Source organism: Elephas maximus, chromosome 15, assembly GCF_024166365.1.
Source record: "Elephas maximus indicus isolate mEleMax1 chromosome 15, mEleMax1 primary haplotype, whole genome shotgun sequence".
Taxonomy (NCBI): Eukaryota; Metazoa; Chordata; class Mammalia; order Proboscidea; family Elephantidae; genus Elephas; species Elephas maximus.
The window spans coordinates 699,253-717,959 of record NC_064833.1 but is presented as its reverse complement, the minus strand read 5'-3'; the positions used below and the strand labels follow the sequence as shown (position 1 = coordinate 717,959).

Sequence of the window (18,707 nt, the reverse complement as noted above, 5' to 3'; positions counted from 1 at the left end):
TCCTCCTCTGCTTGGTTGGGGGCTGCAGGGCAGAAGCCAGACGGGCACACTGGGGCCTCTGGTCCCAGCCCACAGGAACGTTCTAGAATACCACTGCAGGGCCCAGCACTGTCCCTGTGTCCTCAGGAGCAACCCCTCCCCTTGGCGTGGGGAGGAGATGGGGGCTGCTGCCCGCAGGCCTATGGGGAGCCCAGCGGCCGACCTACCTCACGGCCACAGCACAGCTGTCCCCTCTGGCTCTGCCCCCAGCGCCTGCTGGCTGGCTGTCTGTCCCCAGCCAGGGCCGACGTCTCCTGGCCTCGCTAACGTGTTTCCTTTTTCTGGACTTTCTTTGGCACTAACTTGATGGGGCACAGCCTCCGCGAGTGACCGGAGACCCACGTTGGGGGTGGAGTCCTTCTCTTGAAAAGCAGCCCTTCCTGGGACTCCCGTGTTGGCGGGGAGTGAGAGAAACAGCCACACCACCTGCTCTGAGATGCGCCCCTGTTCTTGAACCTATCAGAACGGGAGCCCCTCTCCCTCTTCCCCCGTGGCACACAAGGCCGCTGCCTCTGGACCCCGGGCTGCCACAGGCCGGCTCACTCATACCCTCAGGAGAGCTGTCCCCTGTTCCTTTTCTGACCTCACAGGGCCTGTCGGCAGCATGGAGGGGGTGCCTTTCCACTCCCCGCGAGGGGAGGTGGGAGGCAGCGGAGGGGGCCCCTCTGGCCACGGGGTAGAGCCCAAGGTTGAGTCCCAGGCCCTGTGGTGCGGGCAGCAGAGCCAGGACATCCCATGCAGTTCTCTGTCCACGTGTGGCTTTGGGCAGGGGAGTGGCGGCAGGCTACAGGGCCGTGGCTAGCTTCGGAGTGTGGGCGCTGTCTCGGGTTTCTTTCAGAATGGGGGGGGGACCGTTTCCGGGCTCTGCTGCTGCTCTGGGGTGCCACTGTTTAGGTAGAGGCTGGTTAGGGGTGGGGTGGGCCCCTGCAGCGCACTGTCTCCCCAGGACCCGGCCTTGAAGCTGTGCCTCGTCCAGAGTGTCTGCATGGTCAGCCAGGCCATCTGTGGCAGTGCGCAGGCTGGCGCCTTCCATTTCTCATGGAAAGCAGAGCTGGTGGCACACATGATGGTGAGCGGGAACATTTGGGACAGCACAGCACACAATGGGCAGCACAGGGGGAGGTCAACGTGGGAAGGCAGCTGGGCCCCCGGGTGCTGAGCTGGGTGCTGCCTGGGTAGGAGTTCATCCGGGCAGAGCCCCTGGACTCCCTGAGGACACCGCTGCGGAAGATGGCCATGGTGGCGTGCACACTGCTGGTGTATCCTCTCCTTCCTTGTTCATGCGCAAACGTGTGTGTGCCAGTCTGTGTGGAGGTGTGTTGGCACGTGACTACGTGTCCACTCTGGGGAGTGGGGTGCTGTCTTGGGCCTGGAGTGCCTGCGAGCACATGGGGCACTGTGCTGATCCACTTGGGGACTGCCCTGGTTGCCCCTTGACTGGCTGCTCAGCTCCCTGGAGCCACCGCTAGAAGAGCAGATGCGGGCAGAGGTGACCCATGGCTGCCTGCACAGCGTCATGGCCTTGCTGCCGGAGCCCGAAGGCGAGGATGCCAGCGACCGCAAGGTGTGCATCCCCTGCTGCCCGCATGCCCTGTGCCACAAGCAGGTCACTCAGGGGAGGTGGTGGCCTCATGCTCCTCTTCCAGGCCCTGTACTTGGACACGGTCCACGCCCTGGAGGACCTGCTGACGAGTCTCCTGCATCGGAACATGACCCCTCAGGGCCTGCAGATCATGGTGGAGGTATACAACACCCTCGCCCTGCGTCCTGCCCTCAGCCAGCCCCTGCAGCCTGTGGTGCAGCCCCCCTCTTCCCCAGCACCTGAACCCATGGATCAAGTCACCCCGCAGCCACGAGCGGGAGCGTGCGCTAGGGGTCAGCGCCTGCCTGCTGCGCTACTTTCTGGAGCACCTACACGTCAGTGTGAGTACGGGCCACCCCACCCGCCACACCCCGACCTGTGGCCTGGCCCGCCCGCCACACCCCAACCCGTGACCCATCCTCCATGGCCCACCTGCTGCACCTCTGCTTGTGACCTGCCCACCAGCCTCCCTCTCATGGTTCTTGTGCTATTCCAGGCCCAGCACACCTGCCCTGGCCTAGAACCCTCTTTCTGGAGAGAATGGTCGAGGACATGCAGGGGCAGAAATCACCCCAGGCAGACACGGGCTCAGGGCTAATGGGATGATACGTGTGCTGTGTTCCCCAAACTGGGGCCAGAGGTGATGGGGGATTGGGTCTGAAAGCAGCAGAGCCAGGGCACTCCAGGCAGAAGTAGCCATTGGGGCAAAGGCAGGGGCTGGGTGCCCAGCATGGGGTGGGAGCTTGTTTGACAACCGCACTTGCGTTACACGCACTTCACTATTTGCTAAGAGCAATCGCGTAATGCTATGCTTTTGCAGAATTTTCTGTGGCTCCTACGAGGTCATTAGTTGGGGTGATTTTGAAACAGACATGGGCGTTCCTGTGCGATGCTGTTGAGGATCGCGTTGACCCGATGGACCAGTTTGTTGGGCAGCAGCATCCTTGAATGAGAAACCCGCTTGAATAATGAGGCACATCACCTTTAGGTTCCTCAGAAGCAACGTCCGGTCTCCTTCACGTGCCCTGGCTTTGGGTTCAGGGTCTGGCTAGAGCCTTGTTGGCAGTGTAGTTTTTCTTCCACTTTGTGATGGGTCATTGCTGGTGTATAGGAGAACTGTGGGTTTTTGGATAATTATACTCTGGGTAGTTTGTGAACTCTTTTGTTGTTTCTGATGGTTTTCTTAGTCTGCTTAACTCTTGTGCTTTTTTGGTGTCGTCAGATCATTTGCAAATGCTGATAACAAAATTATTTTGCCTCTTTTCCCGGTATGTTCACACCTCAGGTCCTCCTGCCATCTGGTGCCTCCAGAGCAAAGACCAATGAGGCAGCAGCAGCACTGGGCCTTGGAGCGTCACTGCTCAGCATAGTGCTTGATTTCCGTGGCAGTGTTTAGTTTTTTATCATGTTCTGGAAGCATCTGTCTGTCTTAATGAGGACTTTTGTCAGGAACAGAGACTATAAGGATCTTTTGTCATTTGTCAGAATGGCTGCACACTTTTCCCCCTGGTGTTTTGTTTTTTTCAAATGAACCAAACCTTTAGTGCCTACACAGGCGGATCCGTGCTCTGGTCTCCCTGTGGCTGCACCTTGTGTGTCCCTTCGCAGCCCTTCCTGCTCCCAGCCTCGCACGGCCCGTTCTTCAGAGTTTGTTCTGGTGCTGGTGGCACGCGCCCATCCCGTGAAGATGGGAGCCCCAGCCTTTCCCTCCCGACTTGAACCACTTTCTCTTCGTTGGCGACTTTTGGGACATGGCCAAAACGTGGTCATTGCTTCCTTGAAGGGGCTTGAGAAGGGTGGGCTGGGCACTCTTGGGTGCTGCAGGGGACATGGGGTGAGGCAAGAAGGCTTGGGCTGGGGGGTTCTGGACATGTGTCACAGGACCTACTGCAAGGAGTAAGGTTGTTGTCAGGAAGGTGGGGAAGGGGCAGGACCTGAGGCTCTGGAAAGGCTTAAAAGGGTGGGATCCAGCCTTTTCCTGTTGCACAGCCCCTTCCCTCATCCTCCACACCAGGATCTGCCTTCTGGGGAGGGGACTTCCCAGGGTGGCGATCGAGCCTGGTCTGTGCCCTCCCCCTGTGTTCTGGGCACCCCAACTCTGCTGCACTGGGTGGGGGGCTGCTCTTGCATGCCGGCCAGGCCTCTGCCTGTGACCTGCAGCCTCGCCCTCCTCCTCATCCTTGTCCCCAAGGTCAAGGGTGAAGGTTCCCTTCTGAGGGGCACAGGTAGCTGGTTGTGGTCAGAGTTGAGGGGCGGGAGCCTGTGTGGAGCGTGGGGCATGGTGTGGTGGGGTGTGGAGGGTGGGGTGTGATGTGGCAGGCAATCCTGGAGGTAGGGCATGCAGGTATCAGGAAGCCCAGGGCTGCGTTCCAGCCACTGGCTGTTGCTGGCCTGACTTTCCTCGCCTAGCAGATGGTTCCCACGGGTTGGGGGATGCAGGCTGGTGCCGCCTCCCATGAGTGCTCACACAGCCCAGCTCCTCCCTTTGGCCTCCATTGTCCTAGGCACTGGTGCCCTTCCACAACCTGGGCCTCCTTGTCGGCCTCTTCTCCCCGCGATGTGCTGACCTATGGCCAGCTACCCGCCAAGAGGCCGTGGGCTGCATCTACTCGCTGCTCTACCTCCAGCTGGGCTATGAAGGTGAGCCCCTGGGTGGGTGAGGTCCATGGATCCCCCAGGGTAGTGGGCTGGTGGGTGACAGGTAGGCAGCTGGTGGCCTCAGTAACCCTGGCCCTTCTGTCTCTGCAGGCTTTGCCCGGGACTACCGAGACGACGTGGCCGAGCAGCTCCTGGCCCTCAGAGACAGCCTTGTGCACCCCGACCTCTCTGTGCTCTTCCACACCTGCCACAGCATTGCCCAGGTGCTGTGGGCTCCACATGGGGAGGGGGCTACCTGGCCAGCATCACTTCACTGTCCTGTGAGCGCACTGGGCCAGAGTGCAGGGATCCTGTGTGGAGGGAGGCATGTATCGGGGGTGCTGACCCGATGTCCATCTCACTGAGGCCTAGGAGGGCATCACCTGCTCATCTCCCCTGTCTGTGACACCACTGTCTCCTCTCAGATCATTGGGAAACGCCTCCCACCGGATCAGCTCATCAGCCTCCTGCTCACTATATTTGAAGCTCTGGGGGATCCCGACAAGAACTGCTCCCATGCGGCCACCGTCATGATCAACTGTCTGCTGAAGGAGCGTGGCGGGGTTCTACTGGAGAAGGCAGGTCGGGGGACGGGGGAGGCCTGAGGGGGCAGGGCTGGGGTGAAGGGCAGGGACTGAGGCAGTGGGGCAGAGTGGCATGGAGCCAGGCCAGAGTGGGCCAGAGTGGGGCTGGATGGGCTGGAGGGGTGATGTGGTGGGTGAGGGCCGGAGTCCATTGAATAATAAGATTTAGTTCAGAGAGATGACAAGGATGACTGGGTGAAGCACAGGGCTTTTAGGAACAATGAAAGTATCCTACTGTCCTACTTAGTACTGAAATGCAGGCTGGGAAAGACCTGATGGGGGAGCGATCCTTCCAGACCTTGCTGGGATTTGACCCTCCCTGCCCTGCTCCCTTGCCCCGAGGGCCTGATATGAACAAATCTTTCGCTTGTCTGAAGACAGAGGTTAGGGTCTGGCAAAAGCAGCTCTGCTAAGGAACTAAGGGGGCAAGAGAGAGGAGAAACTGCCAGAATGTAGCAATCCTGCCAGGAGCTGGTGTTGCTGAGCTGGCTGCTCGCAACACTCAGTGTGGATGCAGTGCAGAACCACAGGGTTCCTATGCCCACCATGTCAGGTCCATGTGGGGTGAGGGTCTCCACGCTGCCCCTCACTTGGCCTGTGCCTTGGCACCATGCAGTAGTGATTCCCAAACAGGTGCTTCACCTCCTCTGAGTCCCACGTGGTGGGGAGTGGTGACTGAGCCTGTTTGCGGTTGGGTAGAGGTTCTGAGGCTGGGGGCTGCAGAGTGGGTGTGCATATGCTGCTGGCAGGTGGCCAGGAAAGGCACCTGATCTCTGTTAGTAGGAGGGAACTCGTGCTGAATCTAAGCACAGAAGCAGAAAGGGGAGCTTATTGCAAGGGCCTCCCGGTGATGTCCCAGAGGGTGGCACAGGCGGTGTGGCCTGTTCGGCAGTTATGTAAGGGGGACATGCGGTGGGTCCACCTTGTGTTATCATACCGAGAACCAGCAAAGTGTCAACTTGAATGAGAAATACTATCAACCGATACCAACACCAAGACGCCTCGGATGATGGGGCTGTCTGATAAGGACTCGAAGCAGTCGTCGTAAAAATGCTTCAACGAGCAGGCTGGAAACATGAGAAATTAGAAAGTCATAGTATGGGAATAGAGCAGAACTGAGACATACAGCAACACAAATTAAAACTACTATTAAAACAGAACCGAGGACTAAAGAAAGAATCAGTGAAATGGAAAATAGAACAATAGAAAGTACACAATCTGAACAATAGAAAAATAACAACATGAACAGGGCCCCAGGGACCCGTGGCCAACAACAAAAAATCTAACGTGCGTCTTATCAGAGTCCCAGGGAGAATGAGAAAAAAGAATGTGTGGCTGAAAAAATATTAGACATTTCTCACATTTCTCAAAAGACATAACCTACTGATTGAAAAAGCTGAATGAATCCCAAACAGGATCAACTCAAAGAAATCTACCACAAGACATCTCATAGTCAGACTTCTAGGAAGTAAAGAGAAAGAAAAACCTTGAAACAGTGAAGAGAATACCTTATTGGTAAGGGGAAAGCAATTCAAATGATGGTGGATTTCTTATCAGAAGCCAAGGAGGCCCCAAGGAAGAGCATACATTTTTCAAGTGCTGGAAGAGAAGAACCGTCAACCCAAATCCTATTTAAAAAAAAAAAAAAAGTTGCCGTTGAGTCAATTCCAACTCATAGTGACTCTATACCCAGTGAAAATATCCTTCAAGAGAGAAGGGGAAGTCAGACACCTCAGACACCATCTTGGCAGTTTTCACCCCAGACCTTGGCATTTCCCAGTTGTGTGGCCTTGGTGGTTGGGCTCCCTGTGGTAGAGTCCAGGCCAGCACCCCCACAGGCACGGGGTACCCACGAGAGTGTGGCTGTCAAGTCCCTGCAGAGCCGGGGCCAGCTGAGTTGGGCGACCTGGGCTTCACTCTGTCCTATTCTGTACCTTGCATTTTATTGTCCCTTGAGATACGGTTTCAGCCAGGCAGCAGTCCCCTCTGTCCTCTCTGCCCCCAGCTTGCGTCAGTGCAGGAAGGCCATGTGGGGGCTGTTGGTAGGCCAGTGCAAGTCCCACCTGGGGGGGCCTTGGGCCATCGGGGCAGGTGAGGCTACATCCTGACCACATGGCCCATTGTGTGCCCCATGCAGGTGCCCGAGATCATAAGCATGCTGCGCTCCAAGCTTCAGGGGACCCAGGAGGAGCACGTCTTGAAGGCTGCCCAGCACAGCGTGTATCTGCTGGCCTCCCAACACCGCGCTGCTGTTGTGTCCAGCCTGCTGGGCAGCCCTCTGCCCTTTGACAGGTACCGTTTCACCTCTGCTTGACACCAGGCCCTCTCTTGCCCCCCCTTTTTTCATGGAAACCTTGAGCCAAGTGTGGTGTGACAGTCACATGGAGAGCAGGGCCCGGGGATCAGGTGCTCTTGGTTCAGCCCACCCCATCCCCAGGCTCTCCCTTATGGCCACCCGGTGGGCAGTGGGTCCGATGTCCCTGTCCATCCTCCCCTGAAGCCCCTTCTGTAGCCATGAGGCCACCCTGGCCTCTCCGTTGGATGCATTGCAATGTACACAGGCCATGTCTGGCTCTTGGCGTGCTCCTTCCCAGCACACTGCCAGGGAAGGGTCACCTGCAGCCATGGCCACACTCCAGCCCCCAAGCTCCCATCAGTGGCCTGTGCTTTGTAGCCCTCCCTGCAGCTGCCCCCAGTCCAGCTGCCCCTGCCCTCAGCCCACTCATTCCCCTTGCCCTCTGCCTGAAGACTTTGGGCAGCCCCTGACTCCTTGGGCTGCCTCCCTCCCTGCTTGCCCTGGCCTGTCGGCACACTGAGCACCCAAGTCCCCCAGGGAGGCCAGCCCTGGGCAGCAGTGTGAGCTCTTGGAGACTCTGTGCTGGACGCAGTCCCTTGGCCCCTGCAGCTGTGCTTGACATTTTTCGCAATGTGCAGTCTCTTCCTTTGCTTTTGTTGGGTCTTGTTTCTGTGTGTTCTGAGGCTATGTTGTCAGGCATCTCCACGTTTAAACTCCTTGGTCCCCCCAGGTGGGTGGTGTCTCGTGTCCACTAGGGCACTGATTGCATCATGCCCCCAGTGTGTCCACAGGAGCGCCCTTCCAGCCAATCTGTCGCCGTGGGTTCCAGAGGTGTTCCTTCAGAGCACGAGCCACTGCACCTCGTGCTCCTGTGTTGGGTTCAAGTCCTATGTCTTGTCTTGTGCTTTCTGCTAGTGTCACATGTTGTTGTTGTTAGGTACCATCGAGTAAGTTCCGACTCATAGCGACCCTGTGCACCACAGAACGAAATACTGCCCAGTCCCATGCCATCCTTACAATCATTGTTATGCTTGAGCCCATTGTTGCAGCCACTGTGTCAGTCCGTCTCGTTGAGGGTCTTCCCCTTTTTTGCTGACCCTCAACCAAGCATCATGTCCTTCTCCAGGGACCGAACCCTCCTGACAACATGTCCAAAGTATGTAAGATGCCCTCTTGCCATCCTTGCTTCTGAGGAGCATTCTGGTTGTACTTCTTCCAAGACAGATTTGTTCATTCTTTGGGAAGTCCACAGCATATTCGATATTCTTCGCCAACACCACAATTCAAAGGGGTCAGTTGTTCTTCAGTCTTTCTTATTCACTGTCCAGCTTTCACATGCATCTGGGCGATTGAAAACACCATGGTTTGGGTCATGTGCACCTTAGTCTTCAAGGTGACATCTTTGTTTTTCAACACTTTAAAGAGGTCCTTTGCAGCAGATTTGCCCAATGCAGTGCTTTGTTTGATTTCTTGATTGTTGTTTCCATGGGTGTCACCTAGTCTCTCTGTTTTTATAGCATTTTTGTTGTTGAATTTGTTTTTATTGTTGATTTGTGACTTGGGATACCCCAGGTGTTACAGAGTGGAACTGCCATAATAGAGTTTCCTTGGTTGGAATCTTTATGGAAGCCTATTGCCAGGCCTGTTTCATCTGCGGAGCCACTGGGTGGGTCTGAGCTACCAACCTTGTGGTTACCACCTGAGTGCAAACCATTTGCACCATCCAGGGGCCTTTGTTTTCATACTCCGTACACCTCTGCTTCTTTGCTTTTCGCAGTTGCCCTACTCTGACATTGACGGCAAGCGCAGTTACCCATGTGTGAAGTCTGGCGCTCACGCAGCCTCCAGGCTTCTGACTGCTGTGCCTCCTTGCTGGGTTGGCCCACAAGCTTATCATCGCTCTGCACTTAATGTCCAGTGTCCTTTGTCACATAGCTGCCACTTGCTTTGCTCTCCACTCACCTCTGTGCCCCCTCAGCCAAGTCCTCTGGGAGGTCCGCACCATCTGGGCCTGTCACCAGACCAGGACTTGGTGTGTATGGATTTAAGCAGGCCGTACTTCCGCTGCTCACACCTTCCCGTGGACCTGTGGTGTTGGTGTTGCTGTGTGCACTGCACACTTTATCTGGACACTTAGGTGGCTTGCACTTCAGAGCCATCAGGGACGATGATGCTGCGGACATTCTTGGTCATCCTCTTGGTGAGCAGAAGCCTGTTTGTCTCTTGCATACACATGGAGGAGCAGAATTACTCTAGGTCTGGATTGCCAACTACAGCCCTGGGCCACACCTGGCCCACCTCATTTTTTTGTGCGGCCTATGAGCCAAGGATGGATTTTACATTTACAAATGGTTTTAAAAAATCAAAAAGAACGGTAATATCTCATGACAGTTGAAAGTCATACGTAAGTCAGATTTTAGTGTCCACAGATAAGTCTTGTTGGAATGCTTCCATGCCCACCGTTTACATCTTGCCTGCGGCTGCTTCCGTGCTTCAGCGGCAGAGACAGTGAAGGGATATCCAGAAAGCCTGAGGTTTTCGCTCAGGGTCCTTTTGGGAGACGTTCTGGGCACTGCCCTGGCTGCAGGTTGGTGCGACTCCAGCAGACGGGGCTGCACATCCTCTGGTGGAAGCCGGGCAACTGTAGCACTCTCACGCACATGTGCTGTAGTCACGTCCTCGTCAGCACATGGTGTTTCCTCGTCCTGGGTGTGTGCCGTTGCCCACATATTTCCCACCTTGTCCATGGTCCCAGGTTTCCGTCACTTTCCTTCTGCCTAAGGTGAGGGGTGTGTGGGTGACAAACTCTCCACTTTTGCTTATCTGAAAATATTTTCATTTTGCCATCACTCTTGAATACTATTTTTGCAGGGTCTAGAATTCTAGTTTGGCAAGTATTTCCTCTTAATCCACCTAAAAAGAATAAAAGACATTTTATTCTTTTTTGGCTCAATTGTTGTTCTTGGGAAAGCAGCTGCAAGGCTAACCATTACTGCAGGAAGCTGCTGCGTCTCTTGGTGTTTTGCTGGGGTCCATGCAGAGTTCTTTTCTTTATTTGGCCTGGCCCTGCTGGCTGCTCGGGTCTGAGCGTTAGTGTAGTCCATCAGGTCTGGAAGGTTCTTAGCCTTTCCTCTCAAGTTGTGACCACTGCCTCATTCTCTCCCTCCTGCCTCTGGGATTCCAGTCAGACGTGTGTTAGACCTTTGCATCCTGTGACCCACCGTCTCCCGTCTGTCCCTGAATCTCTCCCTTGTTCCATCTCAGTGCTGGGTTCGGGTAATTTCTCCTGGTCCGTCTTCTTGCTCACTGTCTCTCTCTCCTGCTGTATCCAGGCTGGCACCAGTGTCTAAAGAGCTGTTGGGTTGTTCCCTTTCCAATCTGCTGTGTCCAGTAGTCTGATACCTGCCACTTGTTCCTTTAAGTACACAAAGCAGAGCTGCTCCTCTGTCGGCATTGACGTCTATAGGGCACTGGGCCAGTCTCTTCTTGGTGGCATCTGCGTGACCTCCTTTGTTTCTTTGTGTGCCTGACTCTTGGCCATGGAGTGCTCATTGCTCTTGAAAAGTTAATTGTATAGGCTCTCTGAAGCCGAGATGGACCCACCCCCTGCAGAAGGGCCCTTCCTGCCATCCTGCTTCACGCCTCCACATCTGGGCCCAGACCTGTTTCCCATTCTTCTCTTCCTGTTCTGCTCAGCACCAGGGCAGCCTGTGCACAGAGCCCAGGGCCAGAGGAGGCCCATCCCTGTCTGGCGGGTGTGTCTGAACAGCGTGGGGCTGTGCTGGCATGCCTGTAGGTGACTGTCCCCCGTCTGCCACAGCCACACCTGCACTCTTTGGCGGGCTCTGGCCGTGGACCCCAGCCTCACCACCCAGGTGCTGAGGCTGCTGTTGGAGAAGATGAACAGGGACGTCCCATTCAAGGAGAGCCGGGCCTTCCTGCTGAGCAGCACTCCTGACCGCGTGGCCACCCTGCTGCCCCTCGCGGTGAGTGCACCCAGGGGCCCCCAACATGTACCATCCCTTCTCTCTCCTCAGTCTCTGCCCACGCCACCTGGGGTCATCATAGGCCAGGAGGCCAAGCGGGGGCTGGCCTTATGGAGTTAGTAGGCCCCTCCCCACAACAGCCTGGGCTCACCCGCCAACACCTGGCCACTGCCCCTGGGGACGCTGGGCCTGCGAGCGCCATAGCCAGGCTCGTAAAAGGCCTCTCAGGTGTCTGTCCCCAAGGGAGATCATTTTGCGTTTTATCCTGCGAAAAAAAAATAAACCCAGCTTGGCCACTTTTTAAGCAGTAAAGCAGCTGTGAAAATTTCCTCCTCCCACCCCGCAAAGAGCCGAGAACAGATGGTCTGCGGCCTGACCTGTGGAGGCAGGCACTGTGGCCCCTGCCCCAGGCTGAGCAGTTCCTCCCACTCCCCTGACGAACGCGACCTCCCAACGGGGTTACAGGCTGAGTGGGTCCATGGGGTTGTTGGGCCCAGCCTTTGCTGCTGGAGAAGGCCGGGGTGGCATGTCTGATGGGTCCCCACCAGGCCACGTGTGCGCTGTACGAGGTCCTGTCCGCTCCGGCCTCTGGGGCCGCGGTGCTAGAGCTTTACCCCGAGCTATTTGTGGCACTTCTGCTGCGTATCAGCTGCACCGTGGGTGTCCAGCTGCCCCGGAACCTACAGGCCAAGGAGAGAAGGAGCTCCGGTGGCCCCCCGGCCATCAGGAACCTGGAGCCCTGCAGGTAAGTGAAACCTCAGGTCCCAGCCCACGGTGGTGGTTGTCAGCACAAGCATGTGTGCGTGCATACTGCGTGGTGTGTCTGCATGTGTGTGTGGTGGGTGCTGATGCATCCATGTGGTGTGCTCGTGTGTGGCGGGTGTACGTGTGTGTGTTCCTGTGTATGCATGCATGCGTGATGGTTGTGCATGTGTGTGGTAGGTGTGCATGTGTGTGGGGTGTGCACACCCTTTCTGTGTTGGAGGTGAAGATCTCCCCTTGGCTGCCTCCCAGGTCCCACTCCCAGGCCTCTCACTCACCTCCCATGTCTGGTTGGGGGATGAGGAGAGGGGCCCTGCTTCCCATGGGAAGTCAGAGCTGTAGGGATGCTGTGGCCTTGGCCTTGTGGGGCCTCTTGTCCTGTGGCACTCTGGCCGTCCTACAGCAGAGGACATTGCCAGGAGGTGAGCCTCTGTGCAGCGCCCTGTGGCTGGAACCTCAGCCGCTTAACTCAGTTCTGGCTTCCTACACTCAGAGCCCCGCTTCAGATGGAAACTCAGCGGAGACCTTCATGGCTGGGTCAGTCCCCAGCTCCCAGGTCCCCCAGACCCTCTGGCCCTGGCTCCTCAGCCCCCCAGTTCCCCCAGCCCCTTGGCTCCCAACTCTGTTGGGAATGGGGTGTGGCTCAGCTCAGTCTATCCCTGCTTGTGCAGACACCTCATGGCTTTGGCCCTGTGGTCTCTGCAGAGTGGGTGCCAGGTCCCAGACAGGAGTCAGGGCGGGTGGGTACGTGGTGCTACCAGCTGAGGGCATCTATACCTTGCCTGTCAGTCGTGGCCTCCACAGCCTCTCCCCACATGTCCTTCGTCCATGGGCCCTGCCCACCCTGGGATCTGGCCTGAGTGTGCACACATATGTGAGGGGAAGAGGCAGCCCCACTGCAGGACCAACCCGTAACCTTTCCTGCCCTGCTCTCCGTAGATCAAGTGGGAAGAGTGAGCAGGGACCGGCATGGCAGGCCCACATTTCCTCCAGGCACCCCACTGCCCTTCTCTAGCCTGTGGATGGGGGACGAGCCTCTCAGGGCCTAGCCCCATGTCTACCACAAATGCTTTCAGAGCCTAGGTCTCGGCCCAGAGGCAATTCACCGGGAGAGTGGGCCCTATCAACGCCAAGCCTGTCAAGACTGGGCAGGAGGTGGACTGGCAAGGGAGGCCTGAATCTGAACTATCAACACATTATGAGTCTACACTGAGGTTCATGGCTATTCATGGCTGCAGCCTGCCCCGCAGTCGGAGTAGGTGGAACAGGACAGGGAGCCCACCAATCCCCTCACCCTGCTGGCCACCTCTCCCACGACCCACAGGGGCACAGTTCTGCCTGTGGTTCATGCAGCCACCCAGGCCAGAACCAGGCTCTCCGACTGGAATCACGGGGTTCCTAGTCTTTCTCTCTGGTGAGGGGAGTACCAGAAGTGTGGGACCTGCTGACACTTCCTATGGCAGTGGCTGCCACCCCTGTGCTCTGATGTCCCCACAGTCCTTGAGGACCATGCTGGCTGAAGTGCCACCAGCAAGGACGCTGGGCTGCAGGAGGCAGCCGGCTTCTGCCCAGGGCAGGGCCCCTGCAGTGTCTGCTCTGCAGCGTGGAAGTCCTTGGGACCTCAGAGGTCCCAAACCAAGCTTGTCACCCTATGCCCACCCTTCTCTCCTCCCCAGACGCCCTCACCCCGCTGAGCTGCTCAGAGGCTCTGGCATACTTGCCCCTTACGCCCAGGGCAGCAGCCACCCAACCCACCCACTCCCCACCACTGTCCATGCCTTGGCCCCCGGGGCCCCTGCTGGGCTCTGGTCTCCCAGGGCAGGGGGCGGGCAGCTGTTCTCCTGGCCCCGCCCACAGGCTGCTGAGCCAGGAAGGGTTTTATCTGTGAGAGGGGCAGATGCTGGATTCCAGACAGGCCCTGGAGAGGCTACAGTATCAGACTCATTTCCTGTGCGGAGGGCTCTTGGCTCCTCCTGCAGGGAGGCAGCGAGGGTGGGAAGGCCTGGCTTGTTGGCACGACAGGAAGCCAGAGGGGCTCTGGGGAGTCTGGGGGCCCACAGAAGTCACCCCGGGGGAAGGCCGGCCCCTCCTGCCCTTCAGCCCACCCCTACCCATACCCCAGGCCTGGCCTAGCAGGGTCTCTTTGCTGTTCGTCTGTGGCCCCCTCTCGGAGTGGACATGCCTGTGCAGGTGGAAGAGTCTGAGGTTGCCGAGAGCCAGGAACAGAGCTCTTAGGGGTCCCGGCTCGGGCGGTGGAAGTGGCCCTGAGGGCACCAGCGGTGCCGGCCCACACATGGGGGACAAGGCTCCTGGGAGGAGAGCTGGCTGTCGGATGTTTGCCTCAGCCAGCAGTCCTGGGCAGCAGTGCCACTCCAGGTGCCCAGGTTAGCACCATCTCCAACAGGGCAGCTGACCGTGAGCCCTGTACTCCTGCCCACGTGGATAGCACAGCGGCCCCCAGGCTGCACTGTTCCCCCGGGGGCTGTCACCTAGGGCCTCCTGGCTATGGCCCAGACCTTGCCCTCACAGCCATCTTCCTTGCGCCCCACTCAAACTCTAGGTCCCTGGGGGGCTCAGTCAGTTGAACTCAGGGTGTGCCTGGCCAGCTTTTTTAATTACAAGCCTTGAAGGCAGTCAAAGCTGCTGGCCAATAGCCAGGAAGTCCCAGCTGTCCCTGTCCCCACTGGGGCTAGCACCAGCGCACTGCCAGCTTCTGTGGATGAGCCCTGCCTCTCCTTCCTGGCCCAGGCCCTGGCATTCACTGCTCTTGCCCACAGGGCTGCCTGATGTGGAGCGGCTGGCAGCCAAGCCCCGTTTGTGTCCACACACGAGTTCTGCAGCCCTCTGCATCCTCAGGCACCGTGTCTGGCCAGGAGGAATCAACACAGGCTGGGACTTGCATAAGAACCTGGGTCAAGGGTCAAGACCTGTGCGAGGCCCCAGGGTGTGGCATCCGCGGCAGATGGCTCCCCTGTGCCTGTTTTCTGAACCTGGCAGAGACCTCGCAAGCCCCCCACCCAGCCAACAGCTCAGCTGGCAAAGGGCCCTCCTTGGTGGGCAAGGGGCAGAGGCATAGGGAGGGTAACAAGCACCCAAGGGCAATCTAAGCTTGTGGCACTCCTCTTCCCCCTGCTGGCCTCATCAGCGGAGGGTAGGGGTGATTCACTGGCCAGCCTTGCTGGCACCCCCTTGGACTTGTGCCCAGAGTCAAATACCCACCTCTTACAACAGCTCACTATGCCTCTAGAAGGGGGGTCTCATTGGGGGGTATACCGAGGGCCTCCCAGCTGTACTTGGAGCCTGCTCCCTGAAGGTTGGCCCAGACCAGGCACAGGACAGTGGGGGACACGTGTGCACATGTGTGTTTGGGGGGTGGGGCAGGAGGAGCTGAGCGAGGTGTCCCTGCAGCTCTGCGGTGGATACGCTGCAGGCCATGCTGCTGAGGGGTGGCAGCGAGGAGGTGGTGTGGCACCTGGAGCTGGAGGGTGGCTGGGAGCTGCTGAGGACCTCTGAGGGGCATGAGGAGGGCGTCACTCAGCTGGCCAGGTAAGCAGGCCCCCCTCCCTTGTGCCTAGGAAGCGGGGAACAGCCAGGAAGGCACAGGACCAAAGGGAGGGGGGGAGATGCTGAATGCTCATGGGCTGGTGGGAGCCAAGGACCAGGCCAGCTTGGGGCCCCCTTTCAGCACAGTGGTAGGTCAGGTGTGGCCTCATGTGGGATGTCCAGGATGGCAGTGGGACATCAGATCCCTGCACACCCCCAGCAAGTGTGTGTGTGGGGCACGTGTCTGAGCAAAAGGATGTGACCTGGCAGCTGGTGGGGCAGCGCTCGTGGACAGGAGCCACTGCCACAGCTCTCAGCATGAAGGTGGGGTCTGGGGCACCAGGTCCTGGAGGTGCATGGATGGGGCAGGGTAGACGGCAGCACACCCTCTGACACCCCTGCCCCCCTCCAGGGCCATGGCAAAACATGCGGGCCCCCGGCTGCCGCTGGTGATGAAGGCCCTCATCTCCACACAGAGCAGCGCATACGAGATCCAGCGGGTCACCTCCACGGCCTTCTTAGCAGAGGTGAGGCCCGTCGGGGCAGTCCCACTAGGGAGCTGCTGGGCAAGGATGCAGTACGCCTCCATACACCCTGTCTCAGCCTTCTCGGGCTCAGCAGCTCGAGGCCAGCCCTGGTGGGGGTAGGCCGCTCACAGGGGGCACAGGCCTTCGTGGACGTGGTTTTGTCCATTGTGTCCCAGGGCCGTGGCGGGGGGACCAGGGGCACGTGGGGTCAGCTCTAGAGGACCCAGGTGCACAGCCTGAAGTGGGGGTCAGCACAGGCCTCCCTGCTGGCTTGCTTTGTCTGCTCCTCACATGGCCTTGGCTGTAGACCTGTCTTTGCACCCATATGGTGTCACTGCCAGGGCACTCTGGGCGAGGCTGGTTGGGGGGCCCCTAGGGATGGGGGAGCCTCCAGGACAGGGGCCATGGGGGTCAGAGCGCCTTTGTCTCCAGCTGCTCAGCAGCAACGTGGTGAATGACCTGATGCTTCTGGAGTCACTGCTGGTCAACCTGGCGGCCCGGCAGAAGGACACGTGTGCCAGCGTGCGGAGGCTGGTGCTCCGTGGGCTGGCCAACCTGGCCTCCAGCTCCCCTGACAAGGTGGGCCCATCACTGGCTTTGCCATGGGCACCCAAACAGACCCAGGAACGGGTGGTGGCAGGGCCACGCATGGGCATGGGTGAGCTCTTGAGGTCAGGGCCCCAGGACCCTGAGTGTGCGCCGGCTCTCAGGTTCGGGCCCATGGCCCCCAGCTCGTAACAGCCCTGATTGGTGGGTTGGATGATGCGGACGACCTGCACAGTCTGGTGGCCCTGGAGGCCATGGCGGGCCTGGCAAGGCTGCTGGACCTGGTGGAACCGTGGGACCTGCGCTCGGTGCTGCTGCACGTGGCCATCCGCATCCGGCCCTTCTTTGACAGTGTAGGCGAGGGTGGGCTGAGGAGACATCCTGACCCTAGCCAGGCCAGCTCCTGCCAGTCCCCAGAGCCCTAAAACCTGCCCAGTTCCCAGGAGTGGCCTCCACCATTCCTTCCCGACCCCCATACTGGGCAGCACCTCTGGTGCTCTCCCAAACCCACTCCCCCCGTGGCTGCCAGTGGGACCTTCTTCAGGCAGGCCCTGCTGCCCCCGGGGCTGAGTGTCCCCTATTACCACCTCTCCACCCTGAATCCCCAGTCCCTGCCGTTCTCAGGTGGGGACAGCATGCACAGTGGGAGGGTAGCAAGGGCTGGCTGGTCATGGGGGCTGTGTGGGGTGACGCCTCGCCGCCCCAGGAGAAGGTGGAGTTCCGGCGGGCATCCATCTGCCTCTTTGGACACCTCAGCAAGGCCTGCCACGGGGACTGTGAGGATGTGGTCCTGGAGCAGACCCTCAGCGCACTGGCACCCCTGCTGCTGCACCTGTGTGACCCCCAGGCCGCTGTGGTCACCGTGAGCCGCTGGGCGGGGTGGGGTGGGAGGGGGAGGCTGGGGCAGTGGGGGGGCCTCAACACAGTGCCCCCCACCAGGCCTGCAGGTTTGCTTTGCGCATGTGTGGCCCCAACCTGGCCTGTGAGGAGCTAACAGCCGCCTTCCAGAAACACCTGCAGGATGGCCGCGGCCTGCACTTTGGTGAATTCCTCAACACCACCTGCAAACACCTGGTGAGGCAGGGCAGCCAGGCAGTTGGGTGGGCTGGGGCGGTAGGCCCAGGACTGATGGCCTCTGCTGCAGATGCTCCACTTTCCTGACCTGCTGGGTCGCCTGGTAAGCACCAGCCTGTTCTACTTCAAGAGTAGCTGGGAGGACGTGCGGGCCGCCGCCCCCATGTTCACGGGTGAGTGCCCCGGGGCCCACGCGCCTGCCTTGGCTCCGTGGAGCTCCCCACCCTGACCTGGCCCACCTCCCGCTGCAGGCTTCCTGGTGCTGCATGCGGACCGCGAGCTCCGGCATCAGGTGGACCTGGAGCAACTCTTAGCTGGTGAGCGGGTGGGCCTTCCCAAAACTGCCCGCCAGCCCCCTCCACTGGCACCAGACACGGGCTGCCCCACCTCCCCCCCACCCCTCCCCCCCACAGCCCAGGGGGTGGCCCACAAATCCCCAACCTGTCCGGCCTGCTGGGCCCTGCTGACCCGGGAGGCGGGGTGGGGGGGGGGCCTAAGTGATTTTCCTGGATTTCAAGGATTTTTCCCTGTCATTGGTGACCTCATCGTCTCTGGTAATTCACGGAAACTTCCTAACTGTTCCAAAAGAGCTTAAAAAACACTAAAAAAGGAAAAACTATCTTTCCGTTGGCTCCCGAGCTCTGCCGGCAGAGAGGCCTGTTTGGAGGGTGGCGGGGCCCCACGCGCAGGCACCAGCGTACCCTGGACTGGGGTGGCAATGTGCCCGGGGGGTCAGGTGGGGGCCCTCAGAGGCCCATGGCTCAGGCGTGGCTGGTGCCTTCTGTCCCCACCCAGCACTCCAGCTCCTGCTGAAGGACCCTGTGCCCATGGTGCGCATGAAGGCGGCAGAGACACTGGGCCGCCTGGTGAAGTTTGCCTGAGTCCCAGCCAGCCCATCCTCACAGCCATCCCCCAGCAGGACCCTGACCTGGGCTGGTTCAGATCCTGAGCCGGTTTGGGGCCTTGCAGCCCCTGCCTGGGGTGGGGAAGACACGAGAGGCTGAATGAGGTGGAGGATGGCAGTTCCTGTGTGCCCTCTCATTTCTCAATAAAGCCGTGTGCCCCCCAGCAGTGCTGTGGGGGGCTGACACCTGGCCTGTCTTCTGAGGCTGCAACGATCCCACGTGGGAA

General features: G+C 59.0%; 1 protein-coding gene across 15 annotated transcripts in view; it reads left to right on the top strand.

Annotated features, from left to right (window-relative positions):
* MROH1 (maestro heat like repeat family member 1) overlaps positions 1-18,666 on the top strand; it is a 63,458-nt gene extending 44,792 nt beyond the window's left edge. For 10 of the 15 annotated variants that reach the window (XM_049853602.1, XM_049853604.1, XM_049853603.1 and 7 more), the window contains 20 exons: positions 986-1,108; positions 1,219-1,298; positions 1,489-1,603; positions 1,686-1,781; positions 1,858-1,962; positions 4,126-4,261; positions 4,370-4,482; positions 4,684-4,836; positions 6,980-7,134; positions 10,959-11,124; positions 11,673-11,869; positions 15,295-15,432; positions 15,842-15,956; positions 16,389-16,535; positions 16,667-16,855; positions 17,209-17,364; positions 17,442-17,576; positions 17,647-17,749; positions 17,828-17,893; positions 18,372-18,666. In XM_049853602.1, coding sequence (XP_049709559.1) covers positions 986-1,108; positions 1,219-1,298; positions 1,489-1,603; positions 1,686-1,781; positions 1,858-1,962; positions 4,126-4,261; positions 4,370-4,482; positions 4,684-4,836; positions 6,980-7,134; positions 10,959-11,124; positions 11,673-11,869; positions 15,295-15,432; positions 15,842-15,956; positions 16,389-16,535; positions 16,667-16,855; positions 17,209-17,364; positions 17,442-17,576; positions 17,647-17,749; positions 17,828-17,893; positions 18,372-18,457 — 2,574 coding nt within the window. In that variant the 3' untranslated portion in view covers positions 18,458-18,666. Of the gene's footprint in view, positions 1-985; positions 1,109-1,218; positions 1,299-1,488; positions 1,604-1,685; positions 1,782-1,857; positions 1,963-4,125; positions 4,262-4,369; positions 4,483-4,683; positions 4,837-6,979; positions 7,135-10,958; positions 11,125-11,672; positions 11,870-12,379; positions 14,022-15,294; positions 15,433-15,649; positions 15,957-16,388; positions 16,536-16,666; positions 16,856-17,208; positions 17,365-17,441; positions 17,577-17,646; positions 17,750-17,827; positions 17,894-18,371 lie in introns of those variants that run through there. The other 5 variants (XM_049853612.1, XR_007513234.1, XM_049853616.1 and 2 more) reach the window with 5 other exon arrangements.
* The last annotated feature ends 41 nt before the right edge of the window (positions 18,667-18,707 follow it).